The 20,056-nt window shown below is 30.3% G+C and overlaps 2 protein-coding genes and 1 long non-coding RNA gene across 6 annotated transcripts; 2 read left to right on the plus strand and 1 right to left on the minus strand.

The window, feature by feature from the left end:
- Positions 1–1,385: 1,385 nt before the first annotated feature.
- Positions 1,386–3,292, plus strand: LOC115704037 (organic cation/carnitine transporter 3-like). The gene has a single exon (XM_030631260.2). The coding sequence runs from the start codon at positions 1,585–1,587 to the stop codon at positions 3,115–3,117; it is 1,533 nt and encodes a 510-aa protein (XP_030487120.2). The 5' UTR covers positions 1,386–1,584; the 3' UTR covers positions 3,118–3,292.
- Positions 3,293–11,852: 8,560 nt separating this feature from the next.
- LOC115707528 (uncharacterized) lies at positions 11,853–17,499 on the minus strand. 3 transcript variants are annotated; one of them, XM_061108511.1, is made up of 8 exons: positions 16,934–17,049; positions 15,969–16,022; positions 15,134–15,568; positions 14,887–14,964; positions 13,807–13,905; positions 13,366–13,558; positions 12,813–13,237; positions 11,853–12,538 (listed from the first exon to the last, which is right to left on the minus strand). In XM_061108511.1, exons 2-8 carry the CDS (start codon positions 15,969–15,971, stop codon positions 12,320–12,322), a joined length of 1,452 nt encoding a protein of 483 aa, XP_060964494.1. In that variant the 5' UTR covers positions 15,972–16,022; positions 16,934–17,049; the 3' UTR covers positions 11,853–12,319. The 3 variants fall into 3 exon arrangements, with proteins under 3 accessions (XP_060964494.1, XP_060964493.1, XP_030491391.2); XM_061108510.1 differs by lacking the exons at positions 15,969–16,022; positions 16,934–17,049 and adding an exon at positions 17,360–17,499; XM_030635531.2 differs by lacking the exon at positions 15,969–16,022 and having other exon boundaries at positions 16,934–17,070.
- LOC133033591 (uncharacterized) lies at positions 17,266–19,726 on the plus strand. Of its 2 annotated transcripts, XR_009685738.1 has the most exons (3): positions 17,266–17,593; positions 19,304–19,454; positions 19,602–19,726. It is a non-coding gene; the product is annotated as an uncharacterized LOC133033591 (long non-coding RNA). The 2 variants fall into 2 exon arrangements; XR_009685737.1 differs by having other exon boundaries at positions 17,457–17,593; positions 19,304–19,726.
- The last annotated feature ends 330 nt before the right edge of the window (positions 19,727–20,056 follow it).

The raw sequence follows: 20,056 nt of genomic DNA on the forward strand, positions 1-20,056 counted from the left end.
AAAAATTTAATAATTTAGACCAATAAAAAATTGTCACGTGAAAATTTACTTAACATTAATTAACAGTTAGCTACTTACATAAATTCTAAAATTATAACTTAAATATTATTACCGCTAAATTAAAATAAAATAACTAAGAGTCACTACAAAAAAATCTTACTTTTACACACTCAAACACAGATCGAACAATTTGAACTCTCTCATTCTTTCTATCCTCTCATCTCACCTACTCTCTCTAAGCTTGGTTCAAAACCAGCTTGTAAAATAATGTCTACCCTTTAGTTGATCAGTCTAGGGATAATATATAGGCTTTAGTTGGTGCTTGACATAAGTGATAAACAGAATAACCGATTCAATTTTCAGTTGGGAGCTTGGACAGTTAAGACAATTGGCCTAACTATCTTAACAGGTTGTTGCCCCAAGTCAGAAATTTGAGTGTGCACAAGTGATTGGCTTGAGAAATAAGGACCAATCTTCACAATTCTCCACCTTTGGCTCCTGATTTCATCAAATGTAGTTCATAGTGGATATAGGCACTTGCCTTAGGGCTCTAGGAATCATGTCTTGATACCAATACTTAATTATATTAAATGACATGAGACCCAAAACTTAATTACACCAGTGTTTAGTACATGAGGTTCAGACTTGATGGGAATGCGAATGTCAAACTAAATTAAATTTTAACAAAGTGAATCCTACTTTTTAAATTAAAATGGTGATAAACACTTATATTCTCTCTAAGTTTACTTCCTCCAACTCTATTACCTCTAACTCAAATTCACACAAACACCCTATTAGATGAAAAAAAAAAAAAACTTGTTGTCTCCAAATTAGTGTGCCTTCCTTGTCCACCAGTTATTTTAGGACACATCGTTTATACCTACTTTACATGTATCAATTAATTAGTTTAGAGTTTATTAACGAATTTATTATATGTTAAATAAGTATAAATAATGTGTAGTAAAATAATTAATGAGATAGGAAAGGCACACAAATTTAGAGACAACATATTTTTTTCATTTATAGTCATGCTCACATTAATATCAGAGATATATTAAAAGGTGTCATTGTTCTCTAGCAATAAAGTGGCATTTAGTTTGAGGTAATGAAATAGAATAGAATAAAAATGCGATAATTTTTATTTCATTCATTTGTTTGGTTTCATTTTAAAGTATTAGAATATAATTTCCATTATAATTATGTTTTTTATTCTTTTCAACCAACCCTAAGAAAGAAAATTTGCTCTTTAATTGGGGTGCCCTTTCTATCTCATTAATTATTTTAGTACATATCATCTATACCTATTTAAGGTATAATAATCCGTTAACAAACTCTAAACTAAATTAATACATGTGAAATAGATCTAAATAATGTGTCCTCAAATAACTGGTAGAACAAGAAAAGCACACTAATTTAGGGACAGCAGATTTTTTTTCATAATAAATGTACATCTAACACTATACAGTGATACGGTTAACCAAATATTAAAAAGTAGTAATAACAGTGTCTCAATTGGTGGTGCTTAATTTCCTATTAATGTTTGTTTCTCTTCTACACTAGCCTTTCTTAACTCTCCCCAATTCCATGGCCAATTCAAGTAATCATATTCCGCTTCTCTCCCAACCCCATTATGATGACGATTCATCCCAATCTCCCCACATACAAACCCCATCACTGGACTCAATCATTGAAAACTCCATTGGAAACATCAGCTGGGCTCAATCTCTCCAACCCATCCTTGTCTCCCTTGCATGGTTCTTTGATGCTCAACAGACATTCATTTCCATCTTTGCAGACGATCAACCCTCTTCCAACTGCAACAACATCTCATCATCATCCTCAGATTATTCATGGCCTTGGAATTTGCCTCAACACACATCTACCATATCCGAATGGGGTTTACAGTGCGCTGGATCCATCCTCACCAGCTTGCCCGAGTCAGCCTTCTTCACCGGCTGCCTTATTGGCGGGTTCGTCCTTGCCACTATCGCAGACTCGTGGCTTGGCCGAAAGAAAATGCTTTGCTTCACCTGTCTAGCCATGGCTATCTCCACTCTCCTCACTGCTTTCGCAAATAACTTGTGGACTTACTCAGCTTTGCGGCTTATCTGTGGCTTCAGCCGCTCCACGATCAGCACGTCGGCTCTTGTCCTGTCAACCGAGCTAGTCGGGAAACAATGGCGGGGCCAAGTGGGTGTCATAGGTTACTTCTGCTACACCTTAGGATTTCTCTCTTTACCCGCCATTGCTTACGTAAACATTGGCTCTACATGGAGAAATCTCTACCTATATACATCTATTCCCACAATAGCATACTCCATAATTGTTTACTTCTTTGTTTTCGAGTCTCCAAGATGGCTATTCATCAAAGGCGAAATAGAAGAAGGTATTGATATCCTTAAAAAAATGGCTAATAAAGCAAACTACGAAAGTACCATAAGCATTTCGTACTTATCATTTGAGGAAGAAAAATGGAATGTAAATCTATACTCATCAATCAAAATCTTGATAAAGAAAAAATGGGCTTTACAACGATTATCAACAATTATGGCAATAGGATTCGGCGTGGGATTGGTTTACTATGGTATGCCTTTAGCACTTGGAAACTTAGCATTTAATAATCTCTACTTAAGTGTCACTTTAAATGCCTTATCAGAGTTCCCTGCTTCACTTATTGCATTCTTTTTCATAGCAAATCTAAATCGCCGAACCCCAATTTTGGTGTTTTGTATCATTAGTGGGATTTGTAGTATAATGTCAGTAGTGAAAGAAGTAAAGAGGTATACGAAGACATTACAAATTGGAGTTGAATTGGTGTCGTTTTTTAGTGCTTGTTCTGCATTCAATATTTTGCTGATTTACACAATTGAGTTGTTCCCTACTTGTGTCCGAAACTCGGCGGTTTCGATGGTTAGACAAGCGATCGTGGTCGGCGGTGTGTTTAGTCCGGTGCTGGCTGCCGCCGGGAGAGGAGATGGGTTTGTGTCGTATGGAGTGTTTGGAGTAGTGATAATGTGTTTTGGATTGTTTGTGCTTTATCTTCCGGAGACTAAAGGTAGAACCATTTGTGATACAATGGATGAAGAAGAGTATAAATTGTCAAACACTTGTACCTAGTGAGCAGATTTTATATATTGTATAACATGTTAAAAATTGATGTAAATTTATATTTTAGTATTAAATATAATATAAAATAAAAAAATAATAAAAATATTGAGTTGAATAATTAAAATACTAAATACATATACTTTTTTTTAGTAATTTTTTTTTTCAGAAACGATTGCCTCACCTCACTTTTATGTAACTAAGTAATGATATAGTAATGAAGTATTAAGTTCTAAGCATTTAAAATTCAGAAACTAAAAGATGATAATTTACTTTTTTTTTCTTTTGGTTGAAAGATGATACTCTTATGGATCCAGCTTTGATATGATCTTTCTGTAGAAAAAGTGAAGACTGAATTAATAGTTATGAGCTGGAAATGTTATCTTCTGGCCTTTCATTAATAATTTATTTATGTTTATAATATGAGAAAGAAAAATTGTTTGAATTTTAAACTTTTATACTCTAAATAAAAATATATAAGAAAATTTATTTCCATTCTTGAAAAACAAAATATAGCCAAAATGAAAGCTCAGTGTTAAATACATTGTAACAGTACTACAACAATACAACTATTAATAATCTAATAAAAATCAATACCATACCAAACATACCAAATAAAAAATAATCATAAAAAAGAAACTACTAATATAAAAAATCACACAGACTCATTACAAAATAAAATAAAAAATGCATAGAAAAAATTCAATAATGAAATACTATACCTATGTAAAAAAAACAATAATAAACAATATGAATCTAACAAAATTCAAAATTAGTAAAGTTATCACTAATAAAACAATAAAACTAACAAAATATATGTGTATGTATGAAACCCTACAAACAAAATTACATATGAAAATACTAAAAAATAAAGCCAAAATACACAAATTAAGGAAAAACTAGAAAAAAAAATTATAATAAAATATTAGGCGGTTCATCAAAAAGCTTCTTCCCTTTCTTAATAACATTTGAAATTATCATTTTCTTTTCTTTTCGATTTCTTCTCCATAAGACATCTTTCGTGGTGTTTTGTTACTATTTCAACAAAATTTTCATTACAATCATAACCGTTCACTATAAGCCAGTTCTCTTTGCCTATTTACATTTCAGTCCTTAATTAAAATTAATCACTTTCATTTATTTTGATTAATGGTTAGTTTTTGGTTTTTCTTTTTTCGAATTTACTTTTTTCTGCATTGTCTTTCAAAAAGGCCCATTTTTTTTGACGACCTTCAATAACTCCATGTGTCTCTATAATTAATAATTTCATTTTTAGGGGTAACATCATCAACTATTTAATAATCGATCAACCCCACAATCTTGTTTTCTTTCATTAATAACTAGGGAATAAGCGCGCGAATTTTAAATATCTTTTTAAATTTTATATTAAAATAAATAATTTTTTTTTATTAGGAATGAAATTTAAAATATAATATTTTTTAATTCTTTTTATAAAAATTACGATTAACAAAAATAATTTATAATACAAAAAATAAATACCCCTTACATTAAATTATGCATAATAATTAAATAAATCTTCACTTTTTTTTATTTTACTCTTGAAAAATATATTTCAAATATGATTTTTGTAATAAGCTAAATATTAATAATAACTTACTTTTAAATAATTAAAATTGTTATTTTATAATTATTAAAACTTATATATTACTTTACAAAATTATTAAATTAACAATTTTATACATCATTTCACAAATTTAATATTTTTTATATAAATTAATAAGATGAATAATTGTCTGAAACTAATTATCAGGCAACCAAGTGAACCATTTTTGTCAACTTTTCGAACTAAATCAAATGTTTATATTATGATAATGCCATAATTTTCTCCAAATATTAAAAATAATATAATTTTAAATAATTAAAATATAATTTTATGATAATTTAAATTTATATACTTTGCCTTAAAAATATTATACATTTTTAATTTTAAACATTACCTAACCATTTATTATTATTTTTTAAAAACAAATATATAAATAATTAATAAAAATAAACTTTTATCTCTGATCCTAGAGTGGAGGCAAAATATAGCCTTCCACATGATATTATTAGATATATCAATTGTAAATGATTATTATATTATTTGCTTTAATTATTGTTATTTTTTTTTTAATGCTCAATTTTATGAATGAATGTTAAAATAGAAAGATTAAATATTTCATGAAAAGAAAAAAAAAATAATTAAATAACATTCTATAAAATGAAAGGATTAATTATTATTATTTACTTTAATTATTATAGAAAGATTAATTATTATTTGCTTTAATTAACACTCACATATTAATTACAATGTATATGATGCAATTTAATTTAATTTTATAAATTTACTATTACTATAATTAATGATCTAGTATTATCAAATAATATAATATATAATTAAATTAAAATAATAATAATAATATAAAAACATGTTATTATTCTATATTAATTAAATGGGTTAATCTATTTTTATTATTAATTAAAAACTTCTATAACAACTTTCTATTGTGCAGGAGGCCTTTCATATTTCCTTTTCCTAATAGCATTAATTTAAAAAATAGAATGAATAAAGTTGCTATGTATACAAAAGAGATATTCAATGGTAAACTATATTCTTTATAATAACTTTTGAAATTCCATAACATATCTAAATAAATTTAAATACTTAATCCATAATTTAAATAAATCAAGAGACATAATTGTATTGTACACACTAAATAATAACTTGTCTTTTGAATTTCCTATGAGAACTAAAAATATTGGTGCAATTAATAGTGATGATAAAAATAACAAAAATATTAAATAAATAAGAGAACGGAGAAAAAAATAAAAAATGAATAATAATTCATAATCTTATTATTAAATGAAAAAAAATACTATCAATTAATATTAACAAAAAAAAAATGTAAGCATAAATGACAATAAAATGAATTAGAAGCATGTACACAAATTATAATAGAATAAGTTAAAAAAAAATAATGTAATGAATAAATATGAAGAAAATATTAATCTTATGATGGAGTACTATTATTAAATGATAGAGTACTATTATTAAATGATTAAAAAAACTAAAAAAAAAATATTAATTAAATATCTTATATAAATTATTACATCTTCTTATTACGTCCACTCATTTTTAAGTGAATAATTATTAATACTGATAATTAATAATTAAAATAAAGGCATAAGTAAAATAACTTAATTTTAAAAAATCACAAAAAAAAAAATAAAGAAAAATAACAATCCTAAAAAGATAGAATGTCTTCCCACCTCTTAATTGTATCTATAAATATAATTATATCACATATTAAAATAAATGAGCTAACTTAATTAGTTAAAATATACATATATACATATAATATTATGGATATTTAAAGTACCATGAAATAGAGAATAATCAAACAAAAATAGAAATTAAAAAAAATAAATAATTTAAAGATATGATTGTATAAGAAAAAAAATTATAGAGATAGTTTTTTAATATAAATTCAAAAATAACTATATATGTAATTTTATTATTAATATATTTATTATATTATATTTTGGGATATTTTATTGAAAAATAAAAAAGTTTGTCTACACAACAAAATTAAATTATAAACAGAATAAAATATAATAATATAATAATAAAGTGCATAGGTGAAAGAAAAAATAAGAGTGTATATATTAGAATTAGTATGACATGCATAACATATTTGTAAAAAAGAAGAATAGTGAGAAAAAAAATAAGAAAGAATTGATAATTTTTACTTATAGATCACTACATAAATAAAATTTAGAATCTAATATTTTTATATAATTTCATAGAAAGACAATACAAAGAAATAAAAGAAAGGAATTATACCTGATAATGTATCTTTATATTTAACGTTTATTGTTATGATATGATTATATATATGAATTATGTATAATAATTCATTAAAAAAATGGTAGAGATATGTATTTTTGTATTTCATTTTTATTGTGGTTATTGTTACCACTTACTATAATACATCTTCTTCAAATCTATATTCCTATATATAGTGAGTAATATGTAAGAATCAAAGAGTTGTATGGAAGTGAAAGAGTTGTAACTGATTTTTTTTTTTTACTTATTTATGTTAGTGATAAATATACAATAATAGTAAGAAGCTTATGAATAAGTGAAAAGGTGTATCATTATTGTTATTATAAAGTACTTTTTTACAAATAAAAATAAAATAGTTAAAAATGTGAGTTTTTAACAAAAAAAATAAAATAGGTAGAGTGAATGGATTGTAAAATGCCACCTCAATTCTTTAAAACTTTCCTATATATATATATTGATATTGATGTGGTACGACTATTTATGTCAGAGAAATGCATGTGTCTCACGTTGGCTTAATGCTACAACAACCCTAAAAACTCTTTTAGTCACCATCATATAAATATATATGTATATATATATACTTTTTTTTGAAGGAAATATATATATATTTATTGAATGGTAACAAGTTAGTTGGTGTTAGGAATGTGTCTTAAAAGCATATGTAAAAATATTTATTATTTTTAAATTGAATAAATAAATATAATAATTTATTAATTATTATTATATCTGAATTGTTAAATTATTGATTGAATAATTTAAGTAAATATCGAAAAAAATTCATATTTATCATTGAAAATGTAATCTTATATTAGTAAAAGATAATTAAGATCACACGAATGAATAAAATAATCAACTAATTAAAGTTTTAGAATTCTTTAATTGAAATTGTAAATACGGTTTAGTATCATATTGGTACAAATAATATCTAGATTCAAATTATTAATGTAGTTAAACATCTCGAAAATATAATATAATTATATATATTTTATATATATACTACTAGAAAATGTTCTTTTTTTCATTAGTTGCCAAGCAACATATTATTTTTTGATGCAAAAAAGTTTTTTTTAGTCTATTTTTGAATGACAAGAACAAACTATTGCGTCAGTTGAGAATTGGTGAAAATGAGTTTTTAAACCTATTTTTACATTTTTTGTATCATTTTCATAGAGATCACAAACGATTAAAAAAATTAAAAAAAATATTTCAACTTTGCAAAAACCAGATCTAAATCTCATATGCAGTTCTTCAATACTACCAAAACGAAAATAAAAATATAAACACTGTTGATTAGGGCTGAACATCGGGCGGGTTTACCGGGTTTCGGGTTCGCGGGTTCCGGATTCAAAAAAATGAAACCGAACCAAGACCCGAATAGGGCACGGGTTGGCGGGTCACGGGTTGGCAGGTTTCAATTGGTCGGGTTGGCGGGTTGACCTGATCAACTCGGTCAACTCTTCAAAAAAATTAATTTTTTATTCAAAATTAATAAAAATAACAATAAATTAAAATAAAATTTTAATATATTATTAAAAAATTATTATATATTTCTGAATATAAATTATTTAATATAATATAAATAAATTTTTAATAAAAATTATATATAAAAATTATTTAATTTATATTATTTAAGAAAATAAATTTGTAAAAAAATAAAAAAAAAATGAGAGTTTAAATTTTAAAAAAAGTTTAGGATTTTTTATTTTTTAATTAATAATTTAATATTTATATATATAAATTGTAATAAAAAATAAAAATATATATAACATATTTAAATTGCGAGTTGGCGGGCGGGTTGGCGGGTTCAACCCGAAACCTGGTATTCCTAAAAACTCAACCCGCGAACCCGCCCGAAGGGTACTGGGTTGAACTCGACCCACCCAAACATTTTTTCAAAAAAAAAAATTGCGGGTTCACCAGTTCGGGTTCGGGCGGGTTGCTCGGGTTCGGGTCGAACCTGCTAGAAATGTTCAGCCCTACTGTTGATCTCGCTTTTAGCTAACGACTGTGAGTCATTTTGCAGCAAGCTGGTCAAATGTCTATACATGACCTGTCCGGACATCCCATCTTCTATTTACTGAAAGTTATAATACTGAAAGTCGTAAATAAAAGATGAGATGTCCAGACAGATCATTGTATAGACATCCTACTAGCTTCTATCAAGCAGGTAGCTTGCATGCACCGACCAGGATGTGAGTTGGTAATTTTAGAGATAATCTCTAAGCTTGCAAGTCACGACACGATCTCTACATTCATGGAATAGATTCGTATCATCAGAGAAAAAAGAAAACCTGCCTCAGTTTCCTAATTTATTTATTGTAATTATAGAAATAAACTAGTTTTTTATTTAATTTATTATTGATTTAGGAAAATTAATTTCAGGTAATTGATCCCATAAATAGTAAACTCATCTCACTATTCAGGAGCAGAGAATGTTAAGAACATTGTAAAACTTAATTTAGCCCTAATTAATTCATGAGAATCAAACAATAAGATTAAAGAATAGCGGAAGCGTACCGGTGTCCATAGAATCGATCTTTAATGGTTTGATCTTCCAATTTGCATCAAAACTTTTCTCTGAAACTTTTCTCTTGGTGATGGAGATACAAGAGTGAAAAGATACGATACAAATTGGGGACCATTACCGTTTATATTACCAACAGACAAAACTGTTGGTAATATTTATTGACTATTTCTATTTGGCCCCTCATCAAATTAAAAATTGTCCTTATGGTATCCACATATTAAAATCATGACAATCATGCACTTAAGTGATAAACTTTATTCCAAAATAGACCATATAAATTTGACTTATTTATTTGATGACTCAACACACATTTTATATATACAATTGTGACCCCAATAATTTTTAACAGAGAACACTCAAGAGAGAAACTTCAAACTAAGAGTAAATTACTTAGAGATTATTGTAAGAGCTTTTGAGAGAGAATAAGTCATTCTTTTTCATCATCTCACAAGTCAATACAACAAAAACGAAAGTAGACTATTACTAACTATAAGGGGTCAAACCTCTATAAATTTGGTATTCTTTTTACTTTATATTATTTATATTCTTTTATTTAACTATTCTCAATCGCTTTAATTTGACTCACTATCGTTTGCTGAAGGAAGGTCAACATTTCAATGCTTTCATTGAGAACAATGACACACAAATTTTTGTCTTAAGTCTTTTTCAGGACACATGATGGTTATGCAAACACGAAAGAGAAATCAAACTAATACAACTGATCTAATGGTGACAAATCCAAGCGTGTAGACACTTGTAAACCCAAGAGATCCAACTAGGATGGGCCCTGTCGTAATTAATTTTCAGCCACCAACATGTAAACAATCTGTAGGTCAAGGAGTGACAACCCCTCTAGCTGGGTTCACTCCACGCGTGCAAGAGACAAGAAATACTAGTATTGCAACCGAGCAGACTACTCCCGGTACTGGAATCCCATCCACTAAAAATTCTCAAAGGCCAATCGGTGATGACGCCGAACTACAGAATTTACGAGCTGCATTGGGAATAAAACAAGGCCACAATAACACTCTTTACTATGACTAGCAAGATATTCGAGCAGCTATAAATTTTGTTTTTCATGAGCAGCGGCGCCAGTTCGAATAGTTAAGGGATTGAGAGATGGAATTCACGAGAGCCCAGCAAGCGGCAATCAACAACCGTTCAAGGCAGGCTATTGTGCTGATCAGGAGAGACTATCAGGTCACCAGCCAACAGTCAGTGATTGATGCTTATATTCCCACTAGGCCACGACACGAGCTAGAAGAACGACCAGCTAAACATACTCAACAAATCCCAATTAATGGACTGTTCAATCTAAGGTCGCAGAGTCAAACTGTGGGCCAAATGGTAGACGGACAAATTTTACCAACTCGTTACTTAGGAGGAAATGATCAGCTTAACACCTATCCTCAGATAGAGATATCGGGCCAACCCATAATTCACAACGATCAAGCACAAAGGCCTTTAGGCACATCAATATTTGACCGACTGGGTACCGTGTACGACCTCAAGAATGATCTGAATCGTAAAAGAGGATTGGACAAATAGGATATTCCTCCTACCATACAATCAGACAATACAAATTACTACGTGCCCGATCCAGCTCTAAGAGATCCTCAGGTGACACAGGTCTATCAATAGGCAGGTCAAGTTGATTCATTAGTTCAAGCACAAATAGATCAACTTAAGAGCCTCGTTCAAGGCCTGACCAGCTCCAAACTCACAAATCTAGAACTTGACCGGACTAGAAGATCACCATTCTCACTAGAAATCAACGCTCTCGACCTTCCGCCCAAATTTAAAATGCCAACATGAAAAATGTATATAGGCAAAGAAGATTCTTTGTCTCACATTAAATATTTGAAATACAAATGGACTTACAAGCAGTTAAAGGTAATATACAGTGTAAAATCTTCTCTGCTACTTTGGCAAAGGCTGCCCAGCAGTAGTACTTCAAATTAGCTCCAAGAAAGTTTAATTCGTGGAATTCTTTCATGTCAGAGTTTCGTACACAGTTCTTCTCTTCTCGGCAACTCCCATCTCACTTAGAAGACTTGATAGAAGTGAAGCAAATACCAGGAAAACCTTTGAGGACCTAAATCAATAAATTCATGAAAATAAGCAACAAAGGTAAAAAGGTTGACAGAAGAAGAGAGGCTGGCCGCAATCTTAAAAGGTATTGAGTCTCTATAAGAATTGTTGAAAGATATAAAAAGACATACTATAGGATCAACAATAGAATTCTCAAACTGAGCAGATACATTTATAAAGCTCGAAGAAACAATTCAGCGTGTAATAAAAATAGAGTAACATTACAATTATATCCTTCAAAAAATAATATTATTAAATGTGAAATGTTTTGGCACAAAAATCGATTACAATAGATACAATTCCACCTGACGTTAGCAATTTGTATCGTATGCCAAATATGAAAAACAATAGTATATTGAACTGGACTCACAGCCACATTATATATTATTTTTTTACAGACTGATCCATGCCCAAGACTATTTCAGAATCCTATACATATAAAAAATATATATATGAATTAGTAACATTTGCCAACAGTAAATTATGAAAGGGAAAAAAACTATACAAGCTTAATCTTTTTCCTTTTGCTAATACACATTAAGATGAGAAATTGAATAACATAAAACTAACCAAACTTCTCCGTGTAGTTAAATTCCGCGCAATAGGTGGATCAATTAGATTTTCTAATCTCATACATAAAAATCATCCAATCCTATCCTATCGAATTCGATCTTATTTTTCGAAGATGACCTTTGGATTAAGGACTTTGTCAAGTTGAGCAGAACAGAAAGAAAGAATCTTACCCCATGTTAGTTGTATCCTTTAGTCCAAACTGGTATAGAGAAGATAAGAGTTCCCAAGCCAAATGAGAAGCATATAGTGATCATAGCATATACGTATGCCCTCCAAGGATGCTTACTTTCTCTCATTGCATTAAACTCGGCAATGAAGGTCGAAACCGTACTCAAACAACCTAAAAACCCAAGTTGTATGCCTGCAGTTATAGTATCACAAGTCTTAGTGTTCACCTGTATAAAAAAAAAAACAGTTCTTAGCTAAGTTCTTCATAAAGATGCTGCTGCTTCCCTATTTCAGACACAAACATATTGCGAAATCGATTAGGCATACCAAGTTTACACTTATTAACATAATTTGTGCACCATACATTAAAGAAATCAATTACAATAATAGCATGCACTACAATAATCACACCAAGAAAACCAAATGGCATTGTGTTTTACACTTCTGTTTTGCTAAGACGACTTTAAATACGTAATATATAAAAGATAGGAATAGTCATACCGCATTTCTAATAGTAGAGAGTGCAGCCATGATACATGATGCAGCTACATTTGCAATTAGAGTACCAAACGGAATCCATTTAAACAAACCCGCCCTTCCTAATCCACATCCATTAAGTCGAGCTAAGAACCACCTAATCCACACACCTGTGGGCCCTACTATGCAGCCTAACCAGAGCTGAGCCTCACTGCCACCGTTTCTAAACTCCTTTCTCAACATTATACCGCTCACACTCCACAGTAGACATAGAATCAGAAAGAATACCACCATGACAGCTATGTGACGCTCGCGACTGTCTACTCTCCAGATACTCTCAGAGCTGTGAATGCTGCTCTTTTGGTTTGTTATTTTCTTTTCAAGAAGGTGCCTAAAACCCTTGGCTGTCTCAACTCCAAATATAATAGAGTAAGCAGCAAGAAACAAACCTGAAAATAACTATAAAGGGATCAGCCAACTAGGGGAGTTTGGTCTAACAATCTAGCAGCAGTTGCTGCTTGTCATGATTGTAGATACCCAAAACAAAAATCATTCTCATAATATCAACATCTCTTACCTATTAGAAAACCGAGCACTGATGAAACCCAGTGGCCTTCGACACTAAGTTCAAGCATTTTTTGGTTCCAACCACTGAAAGTTGTAAGGCTTCCTAGGTAACCAGTTGATAAACCAATGGCAATAAAATCAGACACACGAGATATGTCGCCTTTGAAGACAACACCAAACCACCCCATTAGAAAAGAGCCAACCTGAAAGAAAGCAAAGTAATTTCACTTGAAGAGAGTCTCACAACCTCAGTAGTTACAAGCGCTCTTGGATACTGAATTTAAGTTCAATAATCATGAAATCACATGCAACACAATTCCTTGTAATAATTGTAGCTAAACAATATATTCTCAAAATAGAGATACACAAAGGAAATATAGCAGAATACTATATAGGTGTAGGTATGAAAGTACAGAGACAGAGAGATGGAAACACAGAGTGAGAGAGAAACCATATTAGAAGGAAGGTCGAGATAAAGAAGAGTTTCGTCGCTTGTTACTCCAGCAGTTCCAGGACCAAATAGTTTTTGTAGCAAATACCTCGTTAAGACCTGCATATGTAACAAGAAAGATATGTTGATGAGAAAGACAAAAGCAATTGGAACTTTAATGGGAATGTATTACTTTTAAATATAACATTTTAGAGACAAGAAACTCTAGAATAAAATTTGTAGCACCGTATAAATATGTTAATGAAGAATGTTCTTAATGGGCATACAGAGTATAAAATTAGTTGATTTGCCAAAAATTATTACACGTTCTATTCAGCAGGAAATGAAAGTTGCCAATGTGTATTGAGACCAGAGAGCTAGTAATCAAGCTTTGGGAAATCAAAGGTCTTTGTGTTTAGAACTTGGACATCTAGTTACTCATGTAGTGCTTGGTGAAACAAAAGCAAAATGAACATAAAAGGAACACACTCCTACATACAGTTTCAAACTATATTATTATTTATGAGGTTTTTAGGCTGATGCAAAATCCTACTAAAGACTATAATTTAAATTACCAATTCTTATTGAAGTAGCTGGATTAACCATTGCAATCAAAAATTACTTCAATTGTAATTATCTCCAATTAATGCTCTTGGCAGCATCAAAAACTTTATCCACAATTCATAAATCAATGTTTCAACATAAGACAGATAACTGTTGACTTTACTCACCCTACAACTTTACCATTATATTTATTAAGAAAAGTATGTGAACAAAAAGGGGGAAGAGCTCCTTATTCTGTACCAATTAGTAACTTTTATCTGAATTAGCATGACATCTATAGCATTGAACTTTAGAAACTTAACATATTTACCTTATCTGAAACAATCATTACTATGATTTGAACATATTTACCTTATCTGAAACAATCATTACTATGATTTGTTTTCATTTAAACAGTTTCCTTCTAACACTAAACATACAATCTCCCGGATTAAAAGAGAGAAGAAAAACATAAATAAAGAGCACTCCTACAAATTCTGAAAAGGGGAGCAATTGATATTTTGGAAAAAAAGAAAAAGTGATGCTCAAGTATATTACCCCCAAAATCCCAAAAACAGCCAAATGAGTGAGACAAGAACTGTACTCCAGCAGCTTTGGCACTTCTTTCTTATCATTCTGCATTAAAATAAATAAGTGAACAAAATAAGCACACAAGAGCTTGTGATGTACTGGCATGATATGACTATATCTAGACTGAACTCTCAGTATCATCACCAAAATATTAAAACCAAGAAGTTGCAAGAATATCTTCTAAAGATAACAAAAAACATAAGAAAAAACTTACTTGAATTTTGCTTTCAGCTTGCACTATACCATCAGTTGAAAGAGGAGAAAAAAGTTCTGAGCCAGAGTTCAAGACTGTAGGGTCATGAGAGTTTAACACATTCGAATGTGAAAGGGAATTTTCTGCAATAGGAACAACCACCCCACTTTCTGATACATGATCGAAAGAAAAGCGAAGGCTTGCACTCCTACTGTTCATGTTGCTATGAAGAGCCCTATCACCAATATCACCTGCCTCTGACACACTCTCACATTCAATGGTGTCATCTATTTGTGAGGAGAGCAGACCTGATAAATTAAAAGATCTCCTTCTCATTGAAGAACTAGCACTGCTTGTATGGCGAAATGACCCACTTTGTCCAACTTGAGGTTCAGAGTCACTAGTCACTCGGTAACCTCCCACCGGAAGCATAGTGCTAGATTTTTCTTGGGATGACTTCAAAAGTTTTCAACAAACATATCAAAATTTGAATTCATAAGGGAAAAACATATAATGTATGCTCAGAAAGATGATAATACAACAACAATATGCAAGCAAAATGAGCAATTCTCACTCATCTTTCAATAAAAACAACTGTATGTATATGAACAAACTGAAGCCACTTACCAGTTACAGTAACATCCTTAACTACATACAATAATCTTATAACATATTCATTTTGCATCAATCAAAAAAGAAATTATTGAAATCAAATCTTCTGGGGTGTTTTTGTTGCATACATTTCAATCAAACTGAAGTGAGGAGACCCTCAATTCAGAGTCATATGTCAATAAAGTCCTAAAGAAAAGGCTGTAAAATAAAAGTTGAGAACTTTCTGTAAAGTGTAGCATTATACCATTATGAGACTTTTCTATTTAATTACTTGCTTCGCTTCTTAGCGCCAAAACTCCTGAACATGAAATCTTGTCAGGTTCGAGGTTGTTCATTGGAACCAAATTGAAATGTCAACTATTTCTTAGAAATCAGTCCCTAATACTTGTTATTATAACATGCACCAGCTAGAAAAATTGGTTGGCAACCCCCACCATAGTGATGCAAGAGTAACCAAATAATGGAATATTAAACAATAAACAACAAATCACCACCTGCCTTATCTTATTAAAAATTCAAAATGCCAACATCACCATTTAAGAATCCAACTAAACCATAGTTCTCTAACCATAAACTTTTGTTACATGAAGCCCCCCCAAAAAAAAATTGTTACATAAGCAAACATCACAAAGAGGATAAGAATGGTGTGGTTACACTTAACTTACTTAACAATTACCTTCATTATCATGTAAGAACTAATAAGCTACTAAGTTTAGTTTAGGTGGCGTTTGGTTGGAGGTAATAAAATAGAATGGAATGGAAAGGAAATAATTTTTATTCCATTCATTTGTTTGGTTGAATTTTAAAGTATTGAAATATCATTTCAATAGAAGAGTCTTTCTTTAAAATGGAAAGAAAGACCATTCTAATGCAAGATTTGAAAAAATTTAATAATTTTTTTATATATTTTAAATTTTATTCCATTCTATTCTATTCTAATTCTCTTGGTCTAAATTAAGCACCACAAGGTGTGGTGTGCTAATGAAAAAAATTTATAATAATACAGCTAATGATGTCTAAACCTGGTTTAGAAAATTGGGACCCAACAACATAAAGTGTGAATCCCATGTGACGCATAACATGACAAGAAGTTTCTTTTTGTTATCTTTAAGAGCAAATCCACCACTATTGAAGGAAAAAGGAAAAGAAGCACTGTCATGTCTTTTAAATAATAAAAAATTCCACCAAAAAGAAAACACAAGCAAATACCATTTTTCCGAGCCACCAGGACCCGACTAGGTGTGTCCTTTGTCACAAATGAGCGAGAAACTTGTAGGATGATGCAGACGAAATAGTAAATTATATAAAAAGAAGAGGAGAAAAATAAGGGAATGGTTGAATTGAAAATTGATTTTTTTTATATTATAATAAAAAAGTTTGCGGCATGAATACCTCGGATCGGATTTTCGGGTTTTCGGGTGGTCGAGTTCGAGAGCGGGTGCATGGGGTTTGGATTTGTGGAAATTACTTGTACTTTGAATTTTTATTAAATGTTTAGATATATATGGATAAATTTTAGTTTTAAGTTATGGTATTTTTTTATTTTAAATTATTATGTGGTTTTTTTTTTTCATTTTTTTAAGTTTCTTTTATTTTTTTTCCAGATATAGAAAACTAGTGGTTTTCCATTTTCACCTCTCCATCTTCTCCCATCTTCACCTCTCCGTTTTCCATTTCCTTCTCAGGCAGCTCCCATCTTCACCTCTCTGTTTACCATTTCCTTCTCAGGCATGTGTGATTTTCTTCTCAATCAGAGTTAGGGTTCGATTCCCTTTTCCAGCAAAGCTAGTGGTTCGATTTCGACGGAGTTGGTGGTGCGAGTTTTCCTCAGGCGAATCGAGTTGTTCAGGCGGAGATTTGGTTGCTCAGGTTCGATTCCACACTCTACTTCTAACCTTACTATTCTCCCATTTTAACATTATGGTGGATTTATTCGATTGCTTACTGAGAAATCCATTAAAGGAATTTGAGACCGTAATCAAATAAAATAATCTGCTTTTTGTTTTGTTTTGTTGAATTGTAATTTTTTAGTTGTTGAGAAACACAAACAATGCGGGAATTTCTTGTATGCTTGGTTTTTGCTCCAACAAATTTATCTGAAAAAGCAGTTGTTTAAGTTGGTTACCGTTTTAAAAAAAAGTTTATAACTAATCATTTGCTTATGTGGGTTTTCGGTTATTTGAATAACTCAATCTTCAGACTGGGTTTGGTTACTGAGAAAGTTAAGAGTCAATTCCACTATATTTGTTATTAATTTTTTTGCTTTTTCTTTATTTAGTCTGAAAAATATACATAAATATTTGCTAGTTTTGCTTGGATGGTCATATTGGGTCATCATATCGGTGACCAAGAATGATTTTAGGTTGGGAAGAGGAGTAGTTATCAACTCATTGGCTATTACCCTTCTGATAACGCCAATATCTTATTTTGTATATTATAAATTATTTTTTCAGACTTAACTCAAATTTTCTCAGCAACCAAACAGAGGCCAGGTAAGATGAAAACGACATAGTTGCTTCCCTCAGCATATTTGATTTCCTCAATCTGATAGTGATTCTACTTTCATATATTGTTGGGGAACATTTTATTTTGTAATATTTATTTAGTTTGTTCTGTCAGTTTTTGAATCGCGTTTGGTTTTTTTTTTTAAACACTACTATAAATGATTTAAGTATAAAACCCTATATCTTGGAGCTTCTCTTCCTAGTTAGTGTTTCTTTCACACACATATATATTTATTGGGTTATACACATCATGTTAGTATGTTCATGAATTAGATTTTTAAATTATTTGTTAACGAAAGAAGGAATTTTTAAAGGGCGATTAATCTTTAGCTGAGTGTTCTTATTTTTGTTGAATGTGGAATCTAAGTTCAACTTGTCTTTTTTTTTTTGGCCTTTTACGATATTTTATTATTTTTAGAAGGGTTTGTGATAAATGTGTGTGATGTGCGTGTTTTGCACACATAGCCAGCCACTTGCACTTTGGCATATATCATGGCATTTTGAGAAATTAATCTTAGTGTTTTATAATGCCTCTCAATGTAACCTGGAACTTTACATTTGAATATGATTGTGTTTGTTTTGTTGTGGCTGCAATTTATAGCAAAAAAATACTATGTCTTAAAAAAAAGTCACCTGCAAGTTCAATCTTAGGGTTTTATATTGCCTCTGAATGTAACCTGGTACTTTACATTTGAATATCTCGGGCCAGTGACAGAGTCATTCACCGTTTTAGCAGGTGACAAAAAATCATGTCTTAAAAAAAGTCACCTATTAGTTCATTGTTAGGCTTTTGTATTGCTTCAAAAAATAATTTGGTAGTTTTCATTTGAATATGGTTAAGTGTGTTGTATTATTTATATAGTCCAAATAATGTTAATGAGCCTATTAGGTTGTGTGTGTTAATATTTTTTATAATTTAAAAGTAGTATTTATTACATGTAGGGAAATGTGTAAATAAGTGGTATAATATTGAATGGAGTATAGTGGAGATCTAAGTCATTGAACTAATCATATGTTATTCAAATGTTGTTTAATAAGATTCTAATGTCAACTACTTTTTATTTTTATTTTTCAGGTCATTAATCATTTAGAGAATGTCTTCATCTGATTTTGAATCTCATATGAAGAAAACATCTAAAAATACACAATCCCCTTTTTCTACTCATGGTGTTAAAAGGCTAGGTGTTAAAAAGAAGTGCATTGGTGAAACTTCTAAATGGAACAAGGTTTTATGTTAAAATTTAATGCTATTCATTTTAGATTAGACTAATTTGATACCTCTATTTATTTAGATTTAAATTTACCTAATTTTTTCCCTATTATTGTAGCTTACTTTTAATGATGTACCTTGTTACTTTTGTTAATTTCTGCAGGTTCCTCAATATATGATTTTCCAAACAAAGCGATTTGGAACAAAAGTTCAGCCTTTCAATAATCTCTGTAATTTCTGACCTGGACACTACTTTTACTAATAAACAAAAGGAGCTATTTAAAGCAACACCTCTTGGACATTTGTTACAATTTTCAAATGATCTTAAATTTCAAGCTCAGTTAGTACATTACATCATGTTGAGAGAGGTCTATTCGATGTTTGAAGATGTTGATTTTTGGTTTAAGATAAATGGGGCTATGGTACAATTTTCGATAGAGAAATTTTCCTTGATTACTGGATTAAATGTCATGGTAACGATGACGAATCTATCTTTGTTGAGAAGGATGAGAGTTTGAAGAAAGTACTTTTTAAGGAAAGGAAGGGTTTGATAACAAAAAAAGAAGTTAGGAATGCTTTCATTCGTAAGAGAGCAAAAGGGGATGTGAATATGGTCAA

Source organism: Cannabis sativa, chromosome 1 (genome assembly GCF_029168945.1).
Source record: "Cannabis sativa cultivar Pink pepper isolate KNU-18-1 chromosome 1, ASM2916894v1, whole genome shotgun sequence".
NCBI lineage: Eukaryota > Viridiplantae > Streptophyta > Magnoliopsida > Rosales > Cannabaceae > Cannabis > Cannabis sativa.

Coding starts and splice junctions, on each gene's coding strand:
- LOC115704037 (XM_030631260.2), top strand. CDS start 1,585: ATGGCCAATTCAAGTAATCATATTCCGCTTCTCTCCCAACCCCATTAT.
- LOC115707528 (XM_061108510.1), bottom strand. CDS start 17,398: ATGGAAAACGGAGAGGTGAAGATGGGAGAAGATGGAGAG. Junction 13,906..14,886: donor CTGTTTTTGGGATTTTGGGG/GTAATATACTTG, acceptor TTACATATGCAG/GTCTTAACGAGGTATTTGCT. Junction 13,238..13,365: donor AGTGCTCGGTTTTCTAATAG/GTAAGAGATGTT, acceptor AGTTATTTTCAG/GTTTGTTTCTTGCTGCTTAC.